We start from the raw sequence: 20128 nt of genomic DNA on the forward strand, positions 1-20128 counted from the left end.
TGCTTAGCATTTTTCAAACACTTGTTCAACATTTTTTTCAAAATCTTGATTCACTCTTTGTAAATACATGATCAATTTTTTTCATACACATGTTTTAATACATTTTTTCTATACGTGATAAAAATTTCACTATACTCATTTAACATTTTTCAAATGTTTTGTCAACATTTTTCAAATGTAATATGTAGGGTGATTTTTGTAATCTGTTTATTTTAACGAGATATGTATGTGGCAACCGTGTGGCAGATTGCAAAACTGCCACACCATCTCATCAAAGTCCGCGAACACGATCCCGCCTGGCAGCCCCGATCGCACCGTTCCGCTTCTCCCGCGTGCGCGATCTTGCAATCCTTTTTTACCTCTTCAGGCAAAAAAAATTAGCGCTAAGTGGGTTCGATCCCCCGCCCGGCAGCCCCGAACGCACCGTTCCGCTTCTCCCGCGCGAGCGATCGTGTAATCCTTTTTTTCTTCTTCGGGCGAAAAAAATCAGCGCTAAGTGGGTTCGATCACTCGACCATCAGGTTCGCATGTAGTCTGAGTACCACTGGGATAATTTCATTTGCATGTGCACAAGCAAATTAGCTAAGTATTCAGGCTGTCAAAGTTCAGATGGATCCAAACCAAGATTGATCCGCTCGTGCTTGCATAAATAGAAAAGCTTGGGCACTCGGCAAATTAACCGGCACTTTTATAAATAAACAACTGACTAGTGTTAAAAATTTGTTGCTACTATATATATCGGCATCTCAATTTCCGTGCATCTCAACTTCCGCACTTCTATATTTGTTTTAGCTGATGATGGTACCTTTGGCCCGAATGAAAAAAGTTATTGAACCATTCTTCTGGTAACTTATGTGTAAATAGCATGTTAATTTATGCACCGCAGACGTGATAACATATGAACACACACACCATGGTAACTTTGACTGGGATAAAAGTTGTTGAATTTTACCACGGTAACTTCTATGTCCATAACATGAAAACTTAGGCTGTGCGGATCTGATAACTCACGTACAAACACAGTGGTGACTTTTTGACCTAAGGAAAAGAGTTGGTGAAACACTCTCTTGTAATTTTTGTGTAAAAAGTTTGATAATATAAGCACCATGGTGTTGGTAACTTACGTACAAACACCATGGTAAAATTTGTCCGGAGAAAACATTTGTTAAAAACATACCCCAGTAATTTCTACGTAAATAGCATGATAATATATGCGTTGCAAATCTAATAACTTAGATACAAACACCACGGTATCTTTTACCTAGGGAAGCCAACTTACAAGCATGCCTGCACCTCCGCGCCCCTCTTGACCACCTAGCTGGCATCACCACCGTCGGCGTGCGACAACAACATTGGCAGGAGCAGAAAGAGACTCCATTGAAAGGTTACATTGCCTAGTAGGCTCGCGAAATGTTCGATGAAGTGCGTGTCTGGTTCTTCCTGGTGTGAACAGTAGTTGTGGTAAAAAATGACATGTAACTTTTGATCAAATAAGATTTTTAAAGCAGTGTAGGCTTGATAATTTGCATATAAACATCATGATACATTTTTGACTCAGGGTAAACAAATATTGGAAAATATACCTACGATAATTTTTGTGTAATAGCATGGTAATATACGCATTGCAGACTTGATAACTTATGTCCAAAACATCACGATGATTTTTTAACTGGGAAAAAATACCGTTGAAACAATACTCTGGTAATTTTTAGGTAAAAAATATGGTTTTTAAGTAACCCAGACCAGATAACTTACAAACAAAATCATGTTGATTTTTTGAACTAAGACTTTTTTGTTCGAAACATGCCTAGTAATTTTGTATGTAAATAACATGGTGATATAAAGTCCAATAACCAATAACTTAGATACAAACATGGTAACTTTTTGACCCAGGAAACTTTTTGTTGAAAAACACATCGTCGCTAGCTTATGCGTAAATAGTATGCTAATATACCTCCCACGTACTCGATAATTTACAAACAAAACACCACAGTAACATTAATCAAGGGATGAAAAAGTTGTTCAAAAATATACTCACGATAACTTTTGTGAAAATAACATGCTAATATACGAACCGTTCACCTGATAACTTGCGTATAAAGAACGCGGTAAATTTGACTAAGGGGGGAACACCTGATACAAACCGTTCACCTGGTAATTTTTATGTAAATAGCATGGTCACATAAGAATTCCATACTGATAACTTAAGTACAAACACCGTCGTGACATATTTGACCATGGAGGAAAAGAAAAGGTTGCTGAAAAATATAGCATGGTAACTTCTATGTAAATAGCATGGTAATATAAGAATTCCATACCTGATAAGTTAAGTACAAACACCGCGGTAATATTTTTTGACCAAGGAGGAAAAAGTTGCTGAAAAGTATAACACGGTAATTTCTATGTAAATAGCATGGCAATATAAGAATTTCATACATGATAACTTAAGTACAAACACCGCGGTAACATTTATGACCAAGGAGGAAAAAGTTGCTGAAAAATATAGCACGTTAGCTTAAGTACAAACAACACGGTAACATTTTTTAACAAGGAGAAAAAAGTTCCAGGAAAATATAGCACGGTCAATGTAAATAGCATGGTAATATACAAACGTCATACCTAATAAATTAAGTCCAAACACCGTGATAACATTTGACCAAGAGGGGAAAATTTGTTGAAATACATACTCGACAACTACTATGAAATGGTATGGTAGTATGCGAACCTCATATTAACTTAAGTACAAACACTGTGATGATTTGCATCCGAAAAGGGAGGGAAGGGGACGCCCGAGTTTGTGAACCATCTGAACCGGTGTAAAACGTCCAGAAAAAAGGTTCCAAATCCCAGACAAGTGAGTTCAGGAAGGTACAAGTAGTATGTAAGTTGAAAGAAACCAATAACATGGCGTAGCCTAGTTGGTTGTTGTTGCTAAACTAGTTGTGGTAGGTTGTGGGTTCAATTACTCTCCCATTGCATTTTTTTCGCGTTTTTTCAAACTGCAAGCGTGTGTGCGCAGAATCGGGACAGGCCCGCTCCCAACGGGGTGATTCGGGTGGCCCATAAAATTGAGAGAAGAGAGGGGTTCGTGTGGGGGGATCGGGATGGCCCAGAAAATCGGGAGAAGAAGGGATGGGTTTCGTGCGGCACGAGGGGGTGTGGTGGATTTGCAATCTGGCACACGGTTGTCACTTATCACAGTCCTTATTTTAATATGTGAAAGTAGAAAAAAAAGTAAAAACAAAACAAAACAGAAAATGAAAGTTGTTGTTTTCCACGCACATGGGCCGGCCCAACTTGTGACACCCGTTCACTGAGGGTTCTAGCGTCCACACGCCTCGCATATATGGACCGACCCATCACATGGCGACGCAATTGCTGGAAAGGGCGCAATTGGTTCGCTCGGTCAACAGTTCACTAGATGACCGGTAACCCTTTGACTTTGGGGGGGGGGACCCCTAAATAATTTTAAAACATGGTCAATTCAATAAAGTACATGGATTGGAAAGAATCATAAATTCAGAAAAAGTTCAAGAAATCAAAAAAATCATGATTTGAAAAGAAGTTCAAGGTTTTGAAAACAGTTCACGGATTTTTTTTAAAGATCAAAGATCTTAAATTCGTAAATTTAGGAAGAGTTTACGAATTAGAATATATTCATGCATTTGAGAAAGTTTACAGGATTCGAAAAATGTTCAAAAATATTTTAAAAAGTTCATGTCTTTTGAAGAAAAGTTTCGAAATTAAAAAATGTTCACACATATAAAAAGAGAAAATGTTCGAAAAAAATCAAAATTTCAAAAAGTTCATGCATTTGAAAAAATCCAAAATGAAATGAAAAATGGAAATGAAAACAAAAAAAAGAAGAGGAAAACAGCAAAAAACTGAACAATCCTCGGTTCAGAAAAAACGGATCCAACAGCTTCCCTGAACCAGCCTCCCAAATCTGGGGAGGAATCTTCCCTCTCGTGCGCTCCAAGGGCCGGCCCATTTGGAATCTTCCCTCTCGTGCGCTCCAAGGGAGGGGGTGTGAGATGTTTTGCAAAATAGCCTAAAACGGGAACTTTTGGCGCCAAGTAGATGCCTGCCCCAAATTCGCCTTGATCACTTAAATTGGAGTCAATTACACCGCTGGTGCTCAAACTTGACGCGAAAAATCACTTTAGTGCCAAAACTCGTGGAATACATATAACTGGTGCTACAACTTGGCTTTAGCGTGCATATACAGTGCAAATCACGTTTGTATACGGAGATGATGCTGACTACGCGCGCCACATGGCACGGCACCCGCTGTCAAACTCTGAACGATAGAGATAGGTCGTGTGGCCAGTCATTTTGTGAAAAACCCCTCAAAAAACATTTCTCTCCAGAAAAGGTCCTTGATGCGCGACCCACAAATTATTTGCAAAAATGGTGGCCGCTCGGATTCAAACAGGTGACTTACAGCATGGAGCGGCGTGTGCCTAACATATGTACCGAGAAGAACATTTTGTTTACCTGGATACATAATGCATAGGCCTTAAGATGGCTGGAGACCCTACATCCCATTTTACACTAATTTTTTAAAGTAAATTATAAATTATATGTATATAATTGTGTGTTATCGATATGATAAATTTTAAATTAAAAATGAACACTTTTATATACTACATAATTATTTTATTAAAAGCATGAACCTTTTAAATATGTATTCATTTACTTAAATATATATACAAATAATTACCTTTAATTTTAAACATGAAAATTATTACATGCACAATTTTTTAATTATAATTTTATTATATGGATAAATTATGAAATAATACGTGAATAGATTTATAATGTATTATATATATAATTTATAATACAATATTATAATTTACATGTATTTTGTAAGTTTCTGAAAAGTAAAGCTGTTGGGTGGGGTGGTGGCCACGCGCACGTGATGGCTACATGCTGCTGGTTCGAATCCAAACCAACTAGTCCCTCCATTCCGTCCCAAAATAAGTGACTCATTTTTGTACTAAAGTTAGTACAAAGTTGAATCACTTATTTTGGGACGGAGGGAGTATTTTTTTACATCATGTGAATATATATTTCTTAAAGCATGAACATGTTTATAACTACATGAGTATTTTTTAAAAACTGTGAACACTTTTAAACTTTTATAAGCATTTGTTAAATATATAGAAATATCTTAAAGCATGAACACTTTTGTATCCTTTAAAAAATTCTTAAAGGATGAACACTTTTATATACTACATTAATATGCTTTAAGATTTTTTTCTATATATTTTATTTATAACACACAATTATAATTGAAATATAGATCTTTCTTAAATAAAATGATAGTGAAAAATGGGGCGTATGGTCTCCAGTTCACCATCCCATTGAAATGTAGACCAAGGATAGACAGCGTAATTCTTTTGCATTAGGTAGGCAGTTGGTCATTCACGCTGCGCATCAGGGCCTTTTATGCCGAAAAAAATTCTCATTGGTTTTCCCCAAAATAACAGGCCACACGCCAAATCAACTCGTTGACACAGTGGGCCTCTCACCATGTGGCGTGTCAAGTCGGCACTTTGTCCGTATACAACCACCATCTGCACCGTATATGCATGTCAAAACCAAGTTGTAGTACCAATTCAATGTATGCCGCAAGTTTTGGCACTAAAGTGATTTTTCGTGCCAAGTTATAGCACCGGTGGTGTAATTGACTCCTTAAATTGACATATATGGTCGTTGGCGTGTTTGCAACAAAATAAAAAGAAAAACGGTTACAATTCCTGCTTGGTTTAATGCTAAGCATCGCCTTGTACTCATGTTAATCGTTGCTTAGATGGTTAGATTTTTTGTGATGGAATCAGCCCACTAGGGTTCAAGTCTTGTTTGGTGGGAGGTGATGTTTTTTTGTTGAAATGCGGTCCCTTAGTGTCTGATCCATTAAAGAAAGGTTGAAGAGAGTTGTCCAGTTAATTAACGGAAAACCGGACGAAAACCGTCAAAAACGCCCGCAAAAACAAGGTACTCAGGGCGACCTGGCAACCCACATACGCCGTCGAGGTTGCAACCCGGTGTCATCGCCATCATGCCTCCGCAAAGGGCGACTTCGACTCCACCATCGACGACCACCGAAGTGCCTTCACCGCAAACAAGGGTCGAGGCCTGCGTCGGCCGATGCCAAACAGTCAAACACACAACGTCGATGACCAAGCAGCTTCAACTCTGTCGACGAGCATGTTTCTGTCGACTACAAGATCTCAAAGGTGCTCATAGGGATAGGATGTGCGTGTGTGTGAGGGTGAATGTATGTGTGTGTATGTGGGCATCTCCGATTGTACAGTGTTAAAAAAAACTTGTACTCCGACCACCCAGCCAACTCCCACTCCTAGCTTCCATGCCACACGCACCTCTCATGCATTGTGGAGTACAGTACAGTACAGTAGTGCGTGCGAATAAACAGGGACATCGACATGCAACACACATAGTGCAGTATCAGTTCGCAATAGCATCACTGAATCAACAAGGAACACGAGCTTCTGTTTATAACTTTATTTCCCAGGGCACGTGGAATGGTAGATCAGTTAATTGCCCGGCCGGCCGGCATATCAGACCCTTGGACGACAACACACGAATGTGCCACTACTACGGACCATTACAAACGAACGACTGAAATTAAGAACTATATAAACGTATCTCTGCTGGCGGTCGGTTCGCAAATCGTTAGCGATTCATCGCTAATTAAGCATCCATGGTGAGCCAAGCGCGTGAAGCAGCAGGTAGCTCCACGCACGTACGTACGCATGGGTCGTGGATCGGATCAGAATGCCTTGATGTAGCCCTTGCGCGGGGTGGGCGAGCTGATCTCCTGCTCCATCTTCTGCAGCTCCGCCAGCATCGGCAGCGTGCTCACCGTCAGCATGGCCACCGCCGGGTGGGTGCCCTCCGGGAGCTCCACCTCCTGCTGCGCCGCCGTCTCCGTGGACACGTCGTGGATCCCCGTCGGCAGGACCAGGGCCGACGTGTCCGGCTTGCGGTAGCAGAAGTAGAGCGTCATCTGGGCCACCCCGAAGAAGAAGCCGCCCACGTTCGGGAGCTGCACGCGTGCACATACATGAGTAACCTGGATGGATGGTTAATTTGCGACGAAAGAAACTGATTGTGGAAGAAGCAGGGCGTACGGTGACGTAGATGTCCTTGGTGAAGAGGCCGTAGAAGAACCAGGCGACGGCGCTGAGGGTGAGGAAGAAGGAGAGCGAGAAGGGCATGTACTCGGCGCTCTTGGTCTTGATCACCACGAACTGCATGCATGCATTATTCACCGGCCGGCCAGTTAGTTACTGTAGATCTCATGGTCTTATTGATCACTCAAACAAGAGAAGTAGTAGTAATTACGATGACGCTGAGCGGGGCGACGAAGACGGCCATGGAGAAGGCGAGGCAGACGCTGCCGAGGACCTTGGCGCGGCTGGGCTGGGGCACGAGGAGCACGGTGACGGAGACGATGAGGGCGAAGGCGGCGACGTCGAGGAGGAGGAAGAAGGCGAGGGCGCGGTGCCTGGCGGCCCTGGGCGCGTACACCACGTAGAGCAGGATGTAGAAGCCCTCGACGACGCAGCCGAAGGCGTTGATGGTGAGCAGCGGGCTGGAGTTGGTCTTGACCAGCGCGTAGAAGATCCACAGCATGCAGCTGAAGAGCGCCACCACGTACGGCACCGCGCTGAACCCCTCCGTCGACTTCTTCCGGTACACCCGCAGGAACGTCGGCCTGTTCAAACAGTCAACACATGTGTACATGCATGCATGCTCGTCTCAGAGACGTATTACGAAGCAAACTCATGGTGATCACAACAGGAGATGCATGCAAAAGATTAATGTGCTCGATGGGGCCGGGCTTACGTGGGTGCGAGGAACACCAGGAAGGATATGATGTTGCCTGCAGAAAAAAAACAGGAACGAGAAATGACACTTTGTGTCAGTGAGACCTAATCATGTGACAAAACAATGGTTTGGAAATGCATGCACGCATCGAACACCTCAGCAGCATGCATGCATGGATATGGATGCCTACCTAGGATGCCAAAGGCGGAGGCCCACGGGTGAGCCATGGAGAAGAGCCCATCTGCCATCCTGATCACGGGTACAAAGCACGATAACTAAACTAAGCAGATCAGATGGATGTGTCTGCTGTGTGTTCTTCTCCTTCCCAGAGACTAGGGAAGGAAGGCAGTGCTTGTGTGGTTTTCCGAATGGGAACAAGCCGTGTATATATAGCAGAGCCCTTCCCCGTCCGCTCCCGCTCTACGACGAGTACGTAGTGGAATTCCAGGGTAGCCACAGTGGTGAAAATTCAACAAGTGTGCGTGAGTGCGTGGTTACGCGTGTATGGGTGTACCATGCATGTAAACATGTATGCATGCATCGTTTTCCCAGCCAAGATGAAGAATACGTGCACAGCATTCCGTTTGGACGTTATCGGGAGCAAAAGGGGGCTATCGGTTACGGCCATATACTGCTGTGTACCACGTGTGTGCACACGTAGCCTCTACAAGGACATGTGATAGAATTTAGAGTAGTGATACAAACGTGCATGTACATTAATTCCACAGAACCACTTGTACGTAGAGGGCTACTAGTAAAACAGAAAGAGAAACCAAATCATAAAACTTAGTATATACGTACGCCTTTACAGAAGTTACATTACTTTTTGGAAAATTAGCGTGTGCAATAACAATGCCATGATGCATTGACGCATCGACTGGTATGAGATGAGCCTTGCATCCGTACATGCTGTCATCGATCGCCAACAAGATAGTATGATACCGTTGTATCCCACTGAAAGAAAAGATATGTGCTTGCATGCAGCTACATGTAGGTAGGCAGGTAGCCGAAGCTCCTAGCTAAAACTTGCAGCGAGTACCGAAGTGGCCGCCGCGGTGAGGACTATGCATTTTTCTCTTCCGGTCAATGCGTGACCTGACCTTACCTTACAACCGACACGTCACAGTCACACCCAGCCCAGCACTCAACGATGCAGCTAATTAAGCTAGCCATTGCATCTTTGGGTCCGTTCAGTTGCACAGCTCAAGTCCGGTTCACTAGCTACAACGTTTTGATGCATGATACATTGCACCTGCACGAGCTTAACGATCACCATGTACCGTGTGTGATGTGATATTAAGTTACCCATCACCATCGATTGGCCTCTCTATCATTTTCACCTGGTGTGTGTACTCTCCCCTGTCTCTTTCACTTTACAGTTGCATCGCACCAGTGTACATGGAGAGGCATTTCACGCGCGTGTACGTACGTAGTTTTGTGTGCGCAGCAGCGCTGCTTTTCTGCGCCGTGCCACTGGCGAGGTGAAGAAACGGAAACGTCTCAGTGCTAATGTCACGCGCAGCATCGACGATCGATGGATCGATCGATCAATTCAAGCTACCCAATACCTAGGCCGCAGGCAAATTATTACCTGCAGAGTAGCTAGTCGTATAAGCATATGCAGCAGCGTGGGGCTTTTCCGGCTCTGCCACTGGCGAGGTGACAAAACGGAAGGAAACGCCTCGGTGCTCGTTTCACTGGCGCCGATCCATCCAGTTGCTGCTGCTGTGAATAATGCAGCTGGGTCCGTGCCTTTCTCTTCTCCGAGAGAGATCGGTCGACTGGCAAAGTCGATGGTGACACGAGTGGCTTGACATCCCTCCATCCATCATCCATGCACGCACTGCTCATGGTCAAGCTGGCTAGTGGGGTTCGTACGTGTGCAACCGAACTGACCGACCTCGGAGACTCTTGGCCGGCCTCCGAGAAAAAAACTGGTAAATGAAATGGTGTCTGAGCAAGGTACGCGTGGATGCATGATCGAGCAAAGGCGGTACGGCACGGTACGTTCGGCGGCCAAGTGGCACGGATTCCACCTAGCGCATGCATGCTACCAAGATGCAGACTCAGATTCTGTTAACAGTCCGTTTGGATGTAGATATTCAGGTCTCGAATCCGTATTTGGCATTTTCCTAGCCCGAAAGCCGCTGTTTGGATGGTCGAGATATTGGTTTTTCCAACACTGAAGCGTTGCTCCGCGAATTCGTAGCCCCCAGTCCCCCACGCTCGGTTTTCCGCGGTATTCAGTCCACGTCCACGCCTCTCACCGCACCTCACTTACCGCTTGGGCAGGCACCGAAAGCGAAAAGGAGACGAGACTCATGGCTGGAACGAGAACCCCGCCGTCCTCTCCAACTCCGGGCATCCCCTGCGTCCCTACCCCGCTGACCTCTCCAACTTCGGCGGTGTGGGAGCTCCTGCTGCTCGACCTATGCTTCGCCCATCTGGGATCCTCCTCATCCTTGCACTGCTTGAGCCCCCGCTCGCCGACTCGCCGAGTGCATCGGACGCCTCGACGACGTGAACGAGTACCTCGCCACCAGGACCGACCCATGATCCATGGACATCGGCGACTCTATGACCGACGTCTTCGAGGGCACTGTCTAGTTCATGTACGTTGCATAGGTGGGAGGACACTTGCGATGCCATGCCCCTGAGTTGCTCGGCAGAATGCCAAGCTGCCAACCCATTCAGCTCGGCGTGTTGTGACACTCGAACGACCCTGGCATGGAGGTGCGAGCACTCGGTGCGGATGGCAAGCAGGAGACACTCCTTCGTACAGTCGACGACGACGAGCCTGCTCAATGTGTTGCCGGTGGCGCCGGCCAGGTTACCGGGGACGCCGTCAAGCTTGTCTACGAACTGCAGGCGTACAGCTCGTCCCTGGCCTTCCAGTTGTCAGCGCGCCAACACCCGTACTGCATAGCAACGTGTACCTCCATTTGCTCCTTTTCATCACGGCAACAGTAGTCAGTAACTGTACCAATTAGGCAACTAATGATGTGCAAAAGTATATGCAACAGCATAAGTGCAAGTATAATACAATAGCTTGGTCTTGCTGCAGGTCTAGTAGTACTAGTAGTGGTCAGTTTAATCATGAATGTTATGAAAAGTGAGATATTCTCTTTGTCCATCCAAACAAGAATTGGAATTGTTGCCTCCCTTAAATTTCTGGTGCTAAATACATGAACATCCAAACACTATATTTGGCATTGAAGCTCAATATCAATGTCTTGAGATATTTGGCATTGGAGCCAATGCAATGCCAAGCCCTTCAATATCTACATCCAAACAGAGCGTAAGGTGCATGCACAAGAATATACCCTCCGATATTTGCGCGATACAAAACTAACCAGGTGTGCGTTGGATCGGGACTTCCGTCCTCCTCCCAACCCTAGCCGCCCCTCCTCCTCACCCCCTCCCCTCCTCCCTCCCTCGCCGCCGCGTGAGGTAGCCGCCGGGCAAGCCCGGGGCGCCAAGGATGGTTGCCCTGCTCCTATGTGGGAATCCCGGATCTGGAGCGACGGCTCCATTGGCAAGGCACGGTCGGCTAACAGCCGTGCGGGCGGCGGGATCCGGTGGTTGTTGGCGGCCTGCGGCTGCTTCTGTGGCAGTCGGTGTGCGCGATCTGGCGCCTCCCTTCCTCCCTTGTTCGACGTGCGGGCCAGCCTGATCGGGCCGCGCTTTCTCTTGGTCGTCGGTTCTGTACAGTAGGTGATGCTGGTGGCGGATATCTAGTTCGGGCGAAATCCCTAACCGGCCACGCCAACGGCGACGCCTGAGGGTGCCGTTTCCCTCCTTAGAGGCCTTGGTATGGACTGATCTCCTCACTTCACCTTCCCCTATGTCTCCTGGGTGAAAGCCTAACTCTGTTGGACGGCGGCGGCGCTCACGGCGTCGTTTCCTTCTTGAAGGCGCCGCTTTGGGAACCTTGGGGTTGGGTGGCGCTTGTGGATGGTGGGCGACGGCGGTGGTGCTACCCTTTCCTGGCATGGATATACGTTCGTTGCTTGGAGATGGACTCGCGTAGGTGGAGGTCGTCGGCTGGCATCGTGATGGCGTCAATGGTGTAGGACCTGCCAAGGCTCGCGTAGGTGGAGGTCATCGTTTGGCGTCGTGATGGTGTCGATGGCGCAGGACCTGCCAAGATTGTCACATCAATCTGCTCTGAAGATGGACCAGTGGAAGATGGCGGCGACGACACATGTGAGTGCGTCAGACCGGTTTGAGCCCCGGACCCGGCAGATGGCTCGGTCAGGGCCTCCGGCTTTAGACGTTAGGCTTAGATGGGAGGTATAGGTATGTGGCTTAGCTTGCACCCCTTCATAATTTGGATAGGAGTAGCGGCAGGTGCTGTCGAGATGGTGGATTCAGGCATATTGTTGTTATAGTTTGTAAGGTACTCAAGAATAATCAATAAAATAGCCGTATGCATCTCCCAGATGCAGAGGCGGGGTCATCCTCCTTATAAAAAAAAGGAGAATATACCCTTCAGCTTTCATTCTGCCTGGCTTCCTGGCTTCCAGCCAGCAAAGCGCCTCGCCAAGGAACATGTGCATGGGCGCACGGCGCAATGATGCCACCATTGCGAGTGCCGTAGCTACCTCTGCCGCCCTGCATTATCATCTGCAGAAAGTCGCAGCAGATCGGCATTCGGCTCGCCATGCTCGGTGCTCCTCCTCATGCGTCCCACCACATTGCCATCTTACTCTCGAACGAACGAGTCGGCCGTGTATCTTGTAGCATCCCATCCTCTGCGACTTGCTGCGATCTGCTCGGCCACTGGCACATTATCGCTTGCAACTTTGCAAGTGTCTGCTCTACTAGCTAGTATACGTACTAGGAAGATATGGGTGGCCGAGTGAGTATGCCATGAGTGAAGAACAATCGATCCGGCGTCCTTTTGCTCCATGATCATGGGTGCAGTGGACCTTCCACTTCACCTACTGCTCGTTCTACTTGCAGCCGGACAGGGGAACATAGATATTATTTGAAAAATCATTTCATTACTTGTCTTCATTACTTGTCTTGTCGTTGGTTGAATGTCTCTCGTGCTACTTCACATCAGACCATTTTTTCTAGGAGAGTAAATATAAATAGATAAGAAACGCCTTTCCTGTTTTCTCTAACAAAAGAAAGCAAGAAGCGTCTGTCATTTCATCGGGCGGTGTGGCTGAGCTACAGGATAACAGCTGGGCTGACCAAGTACCGCAAAATGACAAAGAAGCTGCGCAGAAAGAAGCTGGAGATTCCTAGTTAGTATAAATAAAAATTCAATAACGACAAAAGCCTTTTTTTCAGAAAATAAACACGGGAAATGGCCGCTGCATTAAATCAGCAGCGCACTACCAAAGTTCCATAGGTGCAGCAAGGAAAATGGTCGTGCTAGAGGAGCAGGAAAGCGCAAGCCAGCATCGACCTTTCGTCATACAAGTAGCACCGCTGGAGGAAAGCTGTGGAATGTCTGCCCAGTCCACGAAGGAACATTGAGAGAATATATACGCAGCGAGACTTCACCTGGCTCTTACGCCCCTCCCGAGTGAAGTCTGAAATAAATCTTATGGTTTTATGGTTGTAGACGCCGTCGTAAATGAACCCCAACGTCCAAATCCCTGAAGTTGGTACCCCAACCTCTCTGATCCCGGTCATTATCTCTCTTAAGCTGGGTTGAAGACAGGATTTGCTGACTTCAACCACCCTTGAACCACGACACGTCAGCAAATCCTGTCTTCAACCCAGCTTAAGAGAGATAATGACCCGGATCAGAGAGGTTGGGGTACCGACTTCAAGTATTTGGACGTTGGGGTTCATTTGCGACGGCGTCTACAACCATAAGGTTTATTTCAGACTTCACTCTGCCCCTGCCTGCAGCAATATCTCAGCTATTGGTAGAATAATAATTCCACGGAAGCAGCTGAGTTTACAACTTGTCAACTAGGCAACCATGTCTCACAAATAACAACCCTAAACTGGATGATAACAACAGTACATTTATAAAACATGATTTCAAAGCTAAGAATATTACAAGCAGCAAATCATACAGAGCACACTTTCTTACAGACTGTTCCAATAATAAATATATACACACAGATTGACAATCCAAGCCACGCAGCAGGAGTTAAATCTCTTCTGTTATTTTCTTTGCTTACTTAAAACACCAAACGAGAAGCACATCAAAAGGACTGACGCCCTTCCAAGATGAAACGGACACGGGTAAGAAAGCATTGGCATATAGTATACCCTAATTGAAAGGCACATGATCGCAGGGTACTCAGAAAGGCCGTTCTTCATTCTGTAGATCAGACAGGGTCGTTCGTTGTTGAGATCAGACCCAGTGTGGCGTCAGAAAGCGGCGTTCGGTTTGCTAGTGAGTTCCACTGGTTGTGCCGTGGCCACTGCTGACCGAGCCCCAGTTAGTTTCTCCACCTCCCATCTGCACGGCAATGCTGTCCATCGACTCTGAGGTCCCACTTCTGTGACCCCAGCTTGATCGTCTCGAATGCATACCAGCCCTACCTTCCATGAGCTCAACTGGAAGGGCTTCTCTGCTGAGATCAGGTGACGCATGGGTTATTCTGCCTTCTTTCTCATCCAACATGCCCCCAACTTCTAAATCTCTTATATCAGCTCCTGACCGAGGTTCGTCCCATGATACTGGCTTCCTGCCCAATTCAAGGTCTCCAACAGGTTTGCCCATGTTTGGGCTCATGAAGCCCCTGGTTGGTGGGCGTGATTGCTGTAAACCTTGCTCTACTGGGACCCTAGCTCGGAAATAATTCTTGGAAGCGGGGACAGCAGTGCAGAAGATCTCCAGAAAGTTGTTCACCACACCTACATTATATGGGTTAGCCCGCCGGTCGTACCGATACCTGAAGTTCTCGTAAGTAGTCTGCAAAGGTGAAAGATTGGATGATTACCAAGTTGCGACAAAATGCTTTAAATATCAGAAGTTTTAAAACAGAGGAAAGGGAAGCAACCTGGTTGGTGCTCATCAGGTAGAAATGGAAGACAGAAAGACCACCAACAAACCACACACAAATAAAACAGTAGATGATCAGAACCATTGAGGCAGGTGTCTTCAACATTGCCCTCCAAATCGATGAATCTTCTGCATCTCTGATCTTAATTATGTACACCCAGCAGAACCCAAATACGTAGAGGCAGAGTAATGTGGTCGAGAAGACAAACATATAGAAGAAGCGATAATTACGCTGCAGCAGAAAAGCTGGTAGTTAGCGCGGATCAGTGATTAATAGTGGCAATAAAGAGTCCGTGCGCATTCAGATAACAATAAAATATTAGACTGAGGCATTAAGCTACTTACCAGTCCTATGCATTGACCAACCCAAGGACAGTGATGATCAAAACGCTCCACACAGTTGTTACAGATAGAACAGTGAGAGCAACGAGGTGGCCGATACAGCATGCAGGTGTCGCAGTACTTGACCTTTACAACAACTCCATTTACATAAACATCCTTTGTCCGTGGTAAGCGCAATTGTTGTGGAGTCTGACCGTTTCCAGTATCATTGTTCCCATCAAGGGATTCAGGTTCAGGGGGGTGCGTGTTACGAGGTACTATACCAGGATCTCTACCAGAGGTAAGAAGCAGCAGCGTCAAATCCTGGAAAATGAAAGGTACGAGGTTCAGACAAGTGTGAACTCTACAATAGTGCATATTCATATGAACTGAGGTAAGAACAGAATCATCAGTTTTTAACTTTCATATCAACTGCATCCACCCGCCTACCATGTTCATCTTCATGATTATTGTATTAGAAATGACAAACCTTTTCGCAAATACTGTGTTTCCTTCAATTAAAAGGATCCATAAAAGAGGTCAAGTGACAAGCATCGCCTTTGAAAGGTCACACAAAATGTTTCACGGGCATTTCCAAATAAGACTACTGCTAAAAATATCCTAACTGCAGCTAATCAAGGGAAACGCTGAAAGAATTTAAGCTCTGAGCTCAGCTAGTTCAGGAAAAATGAACTAATCCTTCTGATCAACCTTGATCTGAGCAGAAAATCAACAAGATAGAAAGAATTGCAGCTCATATGTATTGTTTGATTTTAAATTAGAGAAATGGTTCAAAGGAATTTCAAAAGAACGTTGCAGGACTCCAACCCATAAGAGATTTTTCCTATGGAGTTCAAACGAATAAACCCATCAAAATTCCTTTTGATTGCTTTTCTACACTACAATTCCTAGAATTCCAAGCTAGTTGTTAGACCTCTTGGAAAATTCCATCTGTGTCTATGACAACTATGACATGCACTCACTATCTAGAGAAAATTCCTGTGTTTTTCCTGTGGTGCAACTAAACAACTTCTATTACTGATTTTTGTGTTTTCTATTTATGTGTAGGGTTCCACATCTTCACATGCCATGATATCCTATTCATGTGTTTTTATCCTGCAAACCAAAGAGGTCCACTGATGGTACATGGTGTGGCTTCCCCAATCACCATTTTCCAAAAAAGGGAGGTGCCATTTGGCCATCCATCCCAACACTATTTGTAGGTCATTGCCCGGCACTAGACAAAAGAGGATCATTGCTGGAATTTCAAAAAACATGGAACACAACACCAAGAGACGCTGAGCTGAAAATAGTGCAATAGAAGATGGGGTGGAGATGACGGACACAAGGAACCACTCTACTCTGAAATTACACATTATCAAATATGTAAGGTGTAATAGATCTTGCATTTCTAGGCGCTCTTATCATCACATTCAATCCAGGGTCACTTCTGACAGATTGGTGCAAGAATTTATCTAAAATAACATTGGAATTGACAATGTTTTAACAACCAAAGCAACGTAGGAAAGTTGGGGACCTTCTGTGTATGATAATTCGTCACTGTCCAATGAATAATTATGTATGCAGAGAAACTTCAATTAGCATGAAAGGGAGCATAGTGTAACTGTCAATAAAAATTACACAACTCCAGACCTGCTAGTTAAGTTGTTCTAAAATGATGAGAGCAAAACAGAAGTTAAGTAATAACAACACTTACATATACTGTGAAGACAACCGCTACAACCATAACTGAAATCCCCCAGTGATCAGGAAAATCATTCATCAGATGTCTGGCAACAAATATACAGAAGACCAACACTGGTGCAAGGATGAGGAATATAGTGAGAAACAAGGATCTCACATCAGGTCCAAATATGAACCGCCCTTGCAAGAGAAACTCCTGAAAGAACATTCAAACTGTCGTTAACAAAGACCAATCGATGAAAGTAAAAGCGACAATTGCAAATACAAAAGTAGTAAACTCAAAATAACATGTATTCTATGAAAAATTATGTTGTTTGCAATAATTTAGCCCCTTACTACCTCCGTCCTGGTTTATAGGTCCCCTTTGTAGTTTGTGTCAAATTTTGACCAAAGATTTAACTAACAAAATATTAATTCATGTTAATAAAAATTATATCATTGGATTCGTATTTGAATATAGTTTTCAATGATATAATTTTTTATGACATGCATGAACTTTTGTTAGTTTAATCTACGGTCAAAATTTGGCACGAAATACAATGGAGACCAAAAAACCAGGACGGAGGTAGTAGTTGCTAAGGAACACAAATATCCTCTCAGCACATTAAGATAAAGGTTAATGGAAAACAGAAGGCAATAGAAAACTAAAAGCTCTAGAGAGTAGAGAGTGAGCAATTACTCGAAACTAAAGAGATGTGCTAACATATACTTGAGTGGCTGTGGATACGGAGTTCCGAAACAGCACTCGCGCAGACACTATCATGCCTGGGCATGTGCGCTGTTACCATGAGGGCGGTTAAGAAAACATTTACTAAGGATTAGTAACTTGGTAACATCTCTAACTGGTTATAAATGGAAGGAAATTTCTACAATTCTATCGAATAAAATCTACAAAATGCAGAACCGCTACCACCCAAGCAGACTCTCCCTGAAAGAATGCCTCCATAGACCTTGTTTCATAGATGTATGACAAGTTAATTTATTAGCAGTAAATGTGTGAGAGCAGAATTGGGGCTGCACATTACACGTGCAGGGGGGAGCTGCACGGATGCCTCTTCTTTGAAGATAAGGTGATATTTACCACTAGGTGGATGACACATATATTTATTGGCAGTACACGGTGAGAGCAGAAATGGGCTGCACATTACACGTGTGGGAGCGCTGTTTATTGGCAGTACACATGTGAGAGCAGAAATAGGGCTGCACATTACACGTGCGGGGGCGCTGCACGAACAGGTGTTTCTTCTTTGCACATAAGGTGATATTTAGAAATAGATGAATGACCCATATATTTATTGGTACACGTGTGAGAGAAGAATTGGTGCAGCACATTACACGTGCAGGGCAGAGCAGCACGGGTGCCTCTTATTTGCAGATAAGGTGATATTTACTACTAGCAATATGCCATACTACGTCAAGTGCATCAAAAGGCAGTTTGTGATCCCACGTAAATTGGTATTTCCCCGCCAAGCATGACCATGCACTACAAACATAAAGTTCTTATGCCAAATGTACTCAAAATAATGTCCGGTAGTAGCACACGCCTTTCCTACTTGCTAAAGACAAATCATGATGCATAGATATCAGACCAGAACAAAGCCAAGTCCATAAAGAAGTTGAACATTTCCAACTAAAGTATTGGCGTCATGCAAACTAGTACTGACCAGGCAACTTGATAAAAACGCTGAAAATAAAAGAACTCTTTACACTGCATGTAGTAAACATATCCAAGATGCCGACCAACATTCCATAAGAGGTACAGCTACAACATACTAACAGATACTATTTATATCACAATCGGAGCCATATTTCCAGCTCACAAGTAAAAACGACTACACCGCAACACTCGGTTCAAAGTAGCACATCTTGTTGCCATCCGGTATACTGCCCAAGCACAAATTCCAATCAGGTGAACCAAGCCCACAATACCATCAGAAAATCTAAGAACTCTTTACACTGCACGTAGTATGCATATCCAGGATGGCAACCAACAAACATTCCATAAGTGGCAGCCCAACAGCCACAACACGCTACCAGGTGCTACTTAAATCAACCGCAACCATATTTTCCAGCTAACAAAGTAAAAACGACTAGACCACAACGCTTTTGGTTCATTCAACGCAGCACACCTTGACGCCGTCCAGTAAACCACCCGAGCATCCCAAACCTAGCAAGGCACGAATTCCAGTCATGTGAACAAAGGACACAGCACCGCGCCAGCTGAGCATCTGATTCCCCACCCAGCCGAACGGAATCGACACCCAGAAAAGGCACGCAAACCCCTAGGCAGGCAGGCAATCATGGCGCGCACGAGCACGGCCAGATCCAGATCCGCTGTACAGTAAGCGCACGGCACCGAATCGGGAGGGAGAGGGAGGAGGGAGCGCTTACGTTGCTTCCCCGCCAGACTTGGTAAACCCTAGGCTGCTCCCCGGCGGAGCCGCCCCCGCCGCGGGACGACTGCGGCACGTACATCGCCGCCGCGACCCGCGAGACGACGACGACTCCCACTCGTCCTGCTGTAACTCCGGCGACCACGAACCGCTAGGCCACCTGGCCCCGCCCACCAACCGCCCCCGCCGCCTCCTCCACTACGGCGGCGCGCGCAGCAAAGCCCGGCCGAGATCTCGCCTCTCGCCGCACGGAGCAAGACGCGGCCGCGCCGCGCAGGACGGGTGTGGAGGAGGCGGCGGCGGCGGCGGGGCGCGCGATGCGAAGACGGGAGGCGAAATGGCGAGGCGAGGCAATCAGGGGGGGTGGGGGTGTGGGGAGAAGGGAACGAATAGTCGAGCGCGACTACTCTCGCGAGATGTGTACGCGCGCTGGGGGGACAGGCCGGCGTGCGCCTAGCAGCATCGCCAGCCGCGCGGCCTGGTTAGTCGCGCGGTGGGGCCCGCGTGGCAGCGACGGGGGCGGGGGCCGTTGGGAGACCGGTGCGGTGGGGTGGGGTTTGAAGCCTGTGATGATGGTGGGGGAGGATTTATCTGACTTTTTCTGTTGAGGACTGACTCGTTGTTATTAGCTGCTGCGGGGACGACGAGTGGGTGAGCGGCCGATGAGCGATCGATCATTGATGCCGTCACTTGATTTGACCGGGCCGTGCCTAAGTTGGTGATCGGAGAATTTCACGGCTTGCTAGGCTATCGTCGTGGACAGAAAGAGGGAAACGTGGCGACTGAATGTTCACCCTGTTGTCTTTAGAACGGACGGCCGGTGACCGAGGGGTGAATGCCCCCCCCCCCCCCCTCCCCCCGGTCACCAGGA

The 20128-nt window shown here is 45.9% G+C and overlaps 2 protein-coding genes across 2 annotated transcripts; both read right to left on the bottom strand.

The window, feature by feature from the left end:
• Positions 1-6494: 6494 nt before the first annotated feature.
• Positions 6495-8209, bottom strand: LOC123116511 (bidirectional sugar transporter SWEET11). The gene is made up of 5 exons (XM_044537462.1): positions 8051-8209; positions 7879-7915; positions 7375-7747; positions 7161-7280; positions 6495-7075 (listed from the first exon to the last, which is right to left on the bottom strand). Exons 1-5 carry the CDS (start codon positions 8106-8108, stop codon positions 6800-6802), a joined length of 864 nt encoding a protein of 287 aa, XP_044393397.1. The 5' UTR covers positions 8109-8209; the 3' UTR covers positions 6495-6799.
• A 5621-nt stretch (positions 8210-13830) lies between these two features.
• Positions 13831-19642, bottom strand: LOC123112599 (probable protein S-acyltransferase 7). The gene is made up of 5 exons (XM_044533626.1): positions 19256-19642; positions 16878-17060; positions 15185-15484; positions 14838-15071; positions 13831-14749 (listed from the first exon to the last, which is right to left on the bottom strand). The coding sequence occupies exons 1-5, from the start codon at positions 19337-19339 to the stop codon at positions 14225-14227; spliced, it is 1326 nt and encodes a 441-aa protein (XP_044389561.1). The 5' UTR covers positions 19340-19642; the 3' UTR covers positions 13831-14224.
• Between the last annotated feature and the right edge of the window lie 486 nt (positions 19643-20128).

This window comes from Triticum aestivum, chromosome 5B (genome assembly GCF_018294505.1).
Source record: "Triticum aestivum cultivar Chinese Spring chromosome 5B, IWGSC CS RefSeq v2.1, whole genome shotgun sequence".
NCBI classification, from domain to species: Eukaryota; Viridiplantae; Streptophyta; class Magnoliopsida; order Poales; family Poaceae; genus Triticum; species Triticum aestivum.

Coding starts and splice junctions, on each gene's coding strand:
- LOC123112599 (XM_044533626.1), bottom strand. CDS start 19,339: ATGTACGTGCCGCAGTCGTCCCGCGGCGGGGGCGGCTCCGCCGGGGAG. Junction 17,061..19,255: donor AAGTCTGGCGGGGAAGCAAC/GTAAGCGCTCCC, acceptor ATGTTCTTTCAG/GAGTTTCTCTTGCAAGGGCG. Junction 15,485..16,877: donor CGGTTGTCTTCACAGTATAT/GTAAGTGTTGTT, acceptor TTCATTTTCCAG/GATTTGACGCTGCTGCTTCT.
- LOC123116511 (XM_044537462.1), bottom strand. CDS start 8,108: ATGGCAGATGGGCTCTTCTCCATGGCTCACCCGTGGGCCTCCGCCTTT. Junction 7,748..7,878: donor CTGGTGTTCCTCGCACCCAC/GTAAGCCCGGCC, acceptor CTGTTTGAACAG/GCCGACGTTCCTGCGGGTGT. Junction 7,076..7,160: donor CCAAGGACATCTACGTCACC/GTACGCCCTGCT, acceptor GCACGCGTGCAG/CTCCCGAACGTGGGCGGCTT.